The 10,098-nt window shown below is 39.7% G+C and overlaps 1 protein-coding gene across 1 annotated transcript in view; it reads left to right on the plus strand.

The window, feature by feature from the left end:
• The window catches only part of myo3a (myosin IIIA), a 92,427-nt gene extending 82,953 nt beyond the window's left edge, over nt 1-9,474 (plus strand). The window contains exons 32-35 of the mRNA XM_035412833.1: nt 1,896-1,987; nt 2,895-2,935; nt 7,695-7,877; nt 8,093-9,474. Of these exons, the coding sequence (XP_035268724.1) occupies nt 1,896-1,987; nt 2,895-2,935; nt 7,695-7,877; nt 8,093-8,201 (425 nt within the window). The 3' untranslated portion in view covers nt 8,202-9,474. The remainder of the gene's footprint in view (nt 1-1,895; nt 1,988-2,894; nt 2,936-7,694; nt 7,878-8,092) is intronic.
• The last annotated feature ends 624 nt before the right edge of the window (nt 9,475-10,098 follow it).

The following is a 10,098-nucleotide window of genomic DNA, read 5'->3' on the forward strand; positions in this document are numbered from 1 at the left end:
ATTATCAAAACCAGGAATGTCAAGTTGGCAAGAAGGGAAGGACTTTTTCCCATCAGTGATATGGCATTCTGAAATTCATAGAATTTTAGCAGATGTATTTTTCATTAGATTTTTAGATAATGAAGGTAATTGCTTTGGTGTCTTGGATCACAGGCAGGAGGAATGCCGCCATTTGGCGTTCACTATCTTCATGTCACATGTCAAATCATAGTGGCAGTTGAGGGTCGGTTATTTGAAGTTACCGGTGTCCGAGGGAATTGTAATTATAATGTCAGTTATAATTATCTTCATTTCACGGCGTAATGACAGCTTCTACTTCATAGCTTCTACTTCATAAGCTGTGACGGAAGGTAGTTTTGGAACTACCAGTAGGTTTTGTTGCCATTCTTCATGGTTTTGTCTGTGACCTTTTTTTTAAATATTTGTTGAAAATGATTACTGAATAACCTTTGTTTACTCTCTGACAGATGCCTAACAGTGAAATGATGTTATGCAAATCAGTTGCCTGAAGAAACTTGAAATGTTATTTTGAATGGCAGAGCTGCAATCCTGTCTATTTTCATATAATATCTTGATAGATTGGTCTTACTTAATCATGTGCTGTTTATGATTTCTAGTGTAATAATAATTATTACAATCATAATCCATCACTTGCAGTATTCTCTCCAACAAAAAATTGATTGCACTTTGAATGGCAATAACATTGTTCTTTATGCCAAGATGCCATTAAATAATAATTGCATTTCATTAGAAGTGCTGTAGCAATTATAACCATTAATGTGTGCATTTCAAATAGCGTTTATTCCTTTGAGCAGTTCAATATTACAGTGACCTTTTAAGAGTCACATTCAATAAGTATGACAAACCTTTTTTTGCTGTAGCCAATTAGTGTTTTTCTACATTGATAAATGGTCTTTAACATCCAGTGCCTTGTGTGTGTATTGGAGCAAGAAATAGTTTCAAAATATGTCTGTAATCTTAAAGGCATCATTCATACTGAATTTATAAATGAGGACTTTACTGTACCAGAATATGCATCACATTACATACTGCTATTCTATTAAATCCTTTAAATTGTGTTTGCAGTGGGATATTTAACTGATCGATGATTTCAAATTAGTTGTTTTGGCTCAGGGAATCAAATAAATGCTCTTTAACCAGACTGAATTTTCATTAGCACACAGAATTGTTATTCTATATTGAATGGGAAGGTACTTTTTTCATGTGTGATATGCTTTTTCAACAAAAACATCATTCTAGAATGTTTGTGTGCATTTGTGTATTATTAGAATTAGAATTATTAATTGTATATGTATGGCACTTTTTGATACATTCCAATATTTTCCTATATGAAATAAAAGGAAAACATATGCTCTTCATGCTGTGGTAAATGCTTTTTTTACTGCATTTTCTGTGGAACTGCAAGACATTACTCTTGTGTTGTGTTCCCATTCAGACCTGTATGAGCCGTTGGTCGTAATCAGAAACCACTCTACAAAAGACTTCTGGTGCGCCTGCATTCGCCAGTTTCTGAAGACAGTGGTTACACAGCCCATTGCCTTCTCTTTTCACAATACATCTCTGCGCATTGTTCAATAGAAAGCCTTTTCAAATAACATGTTGCAAAAGTCATTTTCCCAAACTACTTTTCAAAATAACAGGGAACTTTGAGAAACAAAATGTCACTCTGGACCTGTCTCATGAAGCACAAAACTCATGAAAATTGAGGCAAAGGTCACAGTTTCCTTATTAGAAAAGTCCACCGGAGAAATGATTTGAGTGCCATGATCCATTCCTAGTCTTGCACCATTATTGTTTTGTTTTTTAATTTACTTTGGGTAAATTGCCAGGTCTTTGATGGTTTCATCTGCATGTTTTTCTTTTTCTTCGTTCAGATGATCAGAAACAGGGCAGGATGCCACGCAGAACACAGCAGCCAAAAACTCTCAATACACCTGAAGACTCAACTTATTACAATCTGATTCACGTGAGTTACCATGGCAGCTTGTGCAACTATCATGATCCTCAGCAGTTGTATGACAGTGTGTACTCTATTTTTTGTACATTCAATGAGAGTGTATCTTCATACTGGTGATGCTTTGGACATGTCTTGGTTGATTCTACAATCTCAATCTCATTTCCTTCCTCAGGGCCACAGAAAACAGTGTCTTGCAGTGTTATCATGGGATTTGGTCCTTCCAGATAGTATAGAGCTTGCACACAGCATTTTAAAGTGTATTCTTGTGAATTTTAGTATACAGTATAGTACTGAATACTGCTTTTTGTTGTTTTCAAGTAGGAGGCCCCACAAATTGGTTGATGTTGGACTCACTGGAGAAATTACTATTGTCTACTAAGAGTCTGGTTTTGCATGTTAGGTCACATTATGCCCTGTATAGATGCAGAACTAAGTCATAGCATACAATATGCAAACAGTGTTTCCAAATCATCAGCTTGGTCTCAGGCAAAAGTCAGTCTTAGTGGTTTTGACTAATCCAAAGGACATCTCATGACAAATGAGAAACAAATGAAGTCTGCCCATCAAACGAGTCCACCCCATGTCCAGTGTCAGACAGTACTGCATCTGAACTCACTGAAAATTGCAGTGTCTGTTCTGCCAACTGTACATTTCCTCCAAGTGCACTGGAATGTAGAAGAGAATCTGTAAGCTTTTGTTACTTCTGTATGAGAATGCAGAAGGAAATTGAATTAGTTTACCTGGGAATATGCAAAGCCATTCGACAATAAATTACCACCTTCCTGCTAATGCTCTGCTGTTTTGTGTTCATGCAAAGCAATCACATTTTGGATTTCGTACATCTGCACACATGTATGAAATCATGTATAACATATTTAATCCTCAGGTATCTCTTTTACTGTTTGTGAATTTACAGAGGTCAGTCCAGGATGAGAAACGAAGGCCCAGGAATAAAAGGTAAATTGATGCATCATGTGCGTCTTTCAGAATTACTTAAAGTTTTGCAGTCACTGTATATGGAGCAAGCAATGATTTTGAGTAGAGAACCAGCATCACAGACACAGGGTTTATCTGTCACAGGGATATTGAAAAAAGTAAACATTTTAATCATTATAAAATTATATATTTCATAGGGATGAAGGAAAATAATAAGAATGAGGAAATGACAAAATCTAAGTTTGGCCTTAAAACCAGGTAACAGACATGCATACATACACTCATTGGAAACTTTATAAGGTACACCTATCTAGTACCAGGAAGGATCCATTTTTGCTTCCAGAACCACCTGAATTCTTTGCAGTATGAACTCAACAAGATGCTGGAAACATTCCTTAGGAATTTTAATCCATGATGACTAGATAGCATGACATAGTTCCTGCATATTTTCTGGCCACACGTTCATGTTCGGAACCTCCCGTTCCACCTCATCCCAAAGTTGCTCTATTGGACTGAGATGCTGGGAATGTGCAGGCCAGTGGAGTAAACTGAAGTCACTATCATGTTCATGGAACCAGCCTGAGATGATGTGTGATTTGTGACGTGACACATTATCCTGCTTGAAGTATCCATTTGAAAAAGGGTAGACTGTGGCTGGGTGGCACAATGGTGCAGTGGGTAGCACTGTCACCTCACAGCAAGAAAGTTGTGGGTTTGAGTCTCTGCTTGGGCCTTTCTGTGTGGAGTTTGCATGTTCTCCCCATGTCCGCGTGGGTTTCCTCCATCGTACTTTGGTTTTTTCCCACAGTCCAAAGACATGCAGGTAGGCTCATTGGAAACTCTAAATTGCCCATACGTATGAGTGTGTGAGTGAATGGTATGTGTGCCCTGCGATAGATTGGCAGCCTGTCCAGGGTGTAATCCTGCCTCTCGCCCAATGCACCCTGAGATGGGCTCCAGCACCCCTCGTGACTCTATCTATAAGTGAGTATAGATAATAGATGGATGGATGGATGGATGGATAGACTGTGGCCTTAAAGGGATTCACATGATCAGCAACAATACTTAGGTATGCTGTGGCATGCAAATTACGTTCAGTTGGTATTAAGGAGTCTAATGTATGCCAAGAAAATATTCCCCAGCACCATCAAGCCTGCACCATTGACAAAATGCAGGATGGATACAATTTCATGCTGGTTCCAGCAATTTCTGACCCTAACATGTGCATGTTTGGTCAGTCAACAAGTAAACCTCTTCACCATGTCTACATGCTTTACATACTGAGCTGCAGCCACATGATTTATTGTTGGGAGAAGCAAACTATTTACATGAAAGTGCAGGAGCACCTAAAAAAGTGGCCACTGAGTGTATATGCTAGGGGTCTTACAGTGCATCACTAACCAGTGTAACTATATAAACAGCAAAGGCTACAGATAAACTGCTTTCATAGCAACCAGTAAATACTTTATTTACAAATAAGAAGTGCGAGTATAAAATTCTATGTAATGTATGCCATCGAATAACCAGTCAAATAAAATATAAAAATAAAGGCATCTCAATAACAACACCCATGAATTAAAATACCCAAGTCAGACCACCTGAGTCTATGTGTCTATAGCCTGACCACTGACTGAATAAAGCACCTGTTATCTGATTCAGTAAGACACATTTATCTTACAGAATAAAGATTAAATAAATCTTTTATGCTAATAAATGTGATTCCGGCTAGGCTTATATGGATAGTAGATGATGCATTAATTGGCTTTAGCCATGCAGACTGATGCATTTAACAACATGACAATAAGCCAACCATTTGTCTGTTGTATCAAGCTCATCTTATTCACCTATTCAAGTTCATAAAGTTTTGACAGTAAAACCGGGCAAGGAACAAAATAGCATTAGGCCTACGATATCCAACCACAAACTTACTTACATTATGTTTGTTCATTTGAAGTGATATTTCATTAAATGTCTCAGAGGTTTTAACGCACCTTCAGATTGGCTTCAGCTGTTGGAACTTCTCTTGCTGACAGCTTCTCAGAGCAGTCTTGATCCAATGGAAATCATTTTTTTTTATTTGTTTGTTTGCTGACCAGAATGTCTAGAAGGCTTTAAATTTCCCAGACTTCATTTTAGTAGCCAAAAGATGGCTAATGTGACTATACGCATAATGTGTGCTTACACAAAAAAGTGTCTATAACGTTGTGTTACTGGCCATGCTAACTAAATATAACCTCACAGCTGAATCTAAGCAAGTTAAAAGATAGATCTGTGTGAGACAACAGTCACTGGGAGCAAGATTTCAGGCTCTGCTAGCCAGCCTGAAAAATGTGAATGTGTGTGTGTGTGTGTTTGGGTATGTGTCTGAATCTGTCTGTCTCTGCCTCAAGGTGAGCTACCGCACCGAAAGATGATGAAGGGTCTTGCAAAGAGCCAGCCCAGTGACGGAGAGGTGTCTGCAGAGGGGGTAGAGCAGCCCGCTTTATTACAGCATTTCAGAAAAGGACCAGGGCAGTAGAGCAGTCACAGGCGTAGATTTCCGAAACGTCCAGGGTGATAATTTGTTATCAGATAAATAAAATCTGGCGGTGGAAGGCGGTAGTTTACATGCATCATTAAGGAGGAGAAGGTCATCTGAGAGATAGGATCGCTGGCTGTTGTTGACAGCAGAGAGGGCTGGGTGCGGGGAACCACGGCGACAGCGTCTGCCCAAATGTGTTCCGTTCTCATGTACGTCCACCGCCTGAGGCAGCAAGAGCAGACCCTTGGGCAGCGAGAGCACACGTCACTCTGATAAAAGCCTGGGTAAAAACACACTGCAATGAGGGAAAACCTCGACAACCTACAAATGCTATCTAATCAACAGTGGAAAGCCTGATAATATGTGGATGCCAATGAGTTTTATCACAGCCAGGAGCCAGTATCTCACCTACGATCATTCAGGTCAACTAAAGAATTTGCTAAATAACATATGAGCGTCAACAAGAGTGTTCAGTTTTTAGAAAAAAAAGAAATTGAGTTGCCTTTTGGTATACACGCTGCTACTTGAAATGGCAGTGCTTGGTTAAATCTCTAAGTGATGGTTAATACCCACTCTGCAGTTTTGGTCTTAGCATCTGAACATTAGAGTAAAGTAAGCATCACTTTTATATTCTGCAGTAAGTATACTTTTTTTTTTTTTCATTTGATAATTTGTTGATTTAAACTTGATTTAATGGACATGCCTAATTGTATGTATCTCTTGTAAAGGGGGACTCTACCTATTCTCCATAGGTATACACTCAACCTTTGTCAGCACATCAAGTGACACCCCAAAAAATCTAAATATTGAGTGAACTGTCACTTAAAGTAATTTCATTATTTAAACCAAGGCTGCCCAACCCTGTTCCTGGACATCTACCAGCCTGTAGATTTTCATTTCAACCCTAATTTGACACACCTGATTCTACTAATTATCAGCTCAATGAGATATCTAGGAGTTGAATGAGGTGTACTTTATTAATATTTGAGTGAAAACCTTCAGGATAGTAGATCTCCAGGAACAGGGTTGGGCAGCCCTGCTCTACTGTTGCTGTTGAATGAGGTGCACTTTGTTATGGTTGGAGTGAAAACCTACAGGACGATAGATCTGCAGGGACAGGTTGGGCACTCCTGATTTAAGCCGTATTAACTTGGTTGCCTAATGCACACTAAACATGCTTGCTCTCTTTGGCTTGTGTATACAGTATGCCGCCGCCTGTTTTACTGTGTTAAGATGTTAACCGGGGAAGTTGCCTTTAAACTGGAGGAAAAGAACATGAAGTACCAAACCAAATTCAGTGGGGGAAAGGGGTATGTGGTATTGCCACAGTTCAGGTAATCTGAATTGAGTGATATAATACCTTTGGAAGTCTGGTAGACAGATTGGAAGCAATGGGGCTTGCAAGTAGCATAGATTGCTTTTTTATTACGTAACACAGCCAATGTGCCTAAAGAATGGGGGAAGAAAAAAAAACTCAAAGGGGGAAGTTTCCATCTTAGTTCATCAGAGAAGAATGACTGGCTTTATGAACCCCTGCAAGCATGGGAGAGGTCTACCAGCAGGCCTGGGTGACTGAGGTCAAAGAGAGGGGCAACACCTCATCATCCATCCATAGATCCTCCCTATCCCAGTGTCTCTGCCCCCATGCGGACTGCACAGTAAAATGTTCAGTGTTAAATCAACTCTTACAGAGTATATATGGTCCCAATGGGGCTCAAATGTGCTCTCTTATAGTTTAATTAACACTGGACATTTTACTGTATGGAATCAGGGAATTCAGCTATACCCTTAACACTCTGTGCCAGGATTCATAAGAAATAGCAAGTGTCCTGACAGATTGCGAGGGGAGAAGGCTTTGGGCCAGGCTGGCTTGCTTCTTCTGCTCTTGTTACGGAGAGATCACATCCCCTCACCACCTGGACCCCTGGTGTAGGTTTGCCTCCCACCACCAGGGGCAGTGGACTTGTTGCTCTGCTCACATGGCAGAAGTTTAGCCATTCTTTGCTTATGTGCTAAAAGAAGCTGCTGGAAAAAATGACAACTTTGTGTTTGCAGGTTGACCACTAGCCACTGTTATTGTGTAGTTTATTGAACTGTGCTCTCATGGATTGGTGTGTTTTCAATCCTAACTTTTAAAATTCCTTACCTATTCCTATTTTTTTAAACCTATGCATGTATGTCCCTTTGTTCCGACAGCAAATTTAAATAGACATGTCCTTTACTACATATTTCAGTTCGTCTTTATGTTTCCGCTATTAGTCCTGGGAAACTGGAGGATATGGATGACCCGTACTACCAGGAGCTCTCCACCAGCAAGTCCATGGGAAGCATCCCGAGTGACAGCAGAACCTCATCCACCAGGGCAAAGTCCAGCGTCAGGAAGTCATCAACTGAGAGACCCGCCTCTGAGCCAGACATGCCCAGACGCCCCATTGACAAAAGGTGCATGTCCCTTTAACTGCAAGACAGACACGGTTTCCGCCCACAGGGAGGGTGGACATTTTCTCTGGTTGTTTCAAATGAACATACTAAGACAAAATACCCAGTGGCATGCAACTGCAGGAGATAATTAGGATATTTTAGTCTTCATTAGCTATTTTTTCTTTCTCTCCCATTTTGTTTGCAATCTCACATTGCCTTTACCACTTTATTTGCAGGAACTCATTACCCAGAATGCCATCAACTGAGAGCCAGGCTGAGGACAACCCCTATGACTACAGAAAGCTTCTCAGGAAGACATCTCAGAGACGGAGGCTTGTGACATAAAGGAACATGAAGCACAAATCTGTCATGAGGGGTTTCAGATGCAAAAGCAATATTAGCCTGGTCTGGGGCTGTGTGTGCGCCTGTGTGTGTGTGTGTGCGCGTGTGTGCATGCGTGTGTGTGTGTGTGCGCGTGTGTGTGTGTGTGTGTGTGGTGTATGCTTGTGCACGTGTGTGAAGACTCAATGTTAGATTGCCTCAGTTGCTGGTTTAGACAAACATTATGGAGTTTGTGGACTCATTGTTAGAGACTGAGAGCAGTCCTGGCATAATCATTCCATGGTACATTGCAATGGCATCTAGATGTAATGTAATTATATTTCTGATTGTTTGAAAAAGCTGCAGAAAAAAGATTGTGCATAATGCATAAACCCACAACTATCTTCTTTTTTTTCACTTCATTGTATTTATATTTTTGGTTTCAGGTTTAGCTTTTGCCTCTTTATCAAAACATTTTTAAATGTTTGGATTTACAACTTTAAGCGTGTATAATGCTAGAATATTTTCAATTACTTGCAAATAGAATGGAGCCCATTCCAACAGAATGTACTTTCTAAAATTTAAATAAACAATGTAGTGGAAAGGTCACAATATATAAAATCTAGATTTATTCTGAAAGCTGTTTAGCTGTTTACTGTGCACAGTAGCTATGCATGTGCAGCCATGTGCATTCAGCACAGTGCATGCCAGAATTTGTATTGGGATGCAAATGCATTACGCAGTATCACGCCTTTCAAACAGGGGTGGCAAATGTGGGATTCTACTCCTTAATATTGAGACTAGAATAAGAATGGCTTCCTTTGTAAACACAGGGATAATAAACTTCATCATTTTTCTTGCTGACTGTTAGCTGAAATACCTGCCCCGTTGAAGTTACAGGGTTTACCCCTCCACCCAATGGTGAGGTGGCCAATGTGCTACATGTGTACGCTTTAGTATGCAATGAGGATTGAATGTGTCATGCACATCTGTTGGAAAGTACATACTTATGTTAAATATCAGGCCTTACAAAGTAAAAGGTGGCCTTTGGGTTTTGTACATACTTTATATGCATCTCTGTAAAAGCCAAACATGAGTGTGGTGTAGTGGATTTGGAGAGATGCGATTCCACTGTGAACTGTAAATTTCATGGCTGTAATGTAATTATCCAACAAGTTTTGACATAACGTTTGCAATGGACTCTTAATGTTCTGATGTAATACACTGACTGCTTTATCACGTTTGACTTGAATGGCTGCTCATAGTATGTCCTCTAAATACATTATTTATTATATTTCTTAAGTTGTTTCTTTTTATATCTCAAGTGAGTGACAATATATGATCTGTGTGCCCTTGGTTTTTGCTGTTTTCTAATGGTTGTTTGGAAGGGTGGTAGCTGGTGAATTGTATCTTTTTTGTATCCTTTGTCCATATTTCTTGATCCTTAACTGTCGGAGGAACTCAACCTATCTGTCAAAGAGCATCCCTCTACCCTAAATCGTTCAGTAATTCAAGAGCCCTTGAATCCCTAATGGCCTGCCATGCTAAAGGACACTTTCTTTTGTTTTTATCCTTCGGGTATTGTGAGCACTGTTATAAATATCCAGACAGAATAAGATTTGGAGGTACCTGTAATTTTAAACATGAGGTCAATTTTTAATTTCCAGATGCTTACATTAAGTTATTATTCAAAGAGAAGTCTGGGGGTCATGACAACGATAAAAGCCTGCCAATTATAGGCTACAACAAAGAATTCAACTCAGGCAAATTCAGTGCCTTCTTCAACCAACGAAAAGAATATCCTACAAAAATAGTTATGGCAAATTTCACTCGTTTTATAACAGGCCTACTTATATAGCTATGGACTGTTTTTCCATTTTTCCTAAACCTAGGGGCCTTTCAGTTACTGCCCGTCCCTCCA

This window comes from Anguilla anguilla, chromosome 4, assembly GCF_013347855.1.
Source record: "Anguilla anguilla isolate fAngAng1 chromosome 4, fAngAng1.pri, whole genome shotgun sequence".
NCBI lineage: Eukaryota > Metazoa > Chordata > Actinopteri > Anguilliformes > Anguillidae > Anguilla > Anguilla anguilla.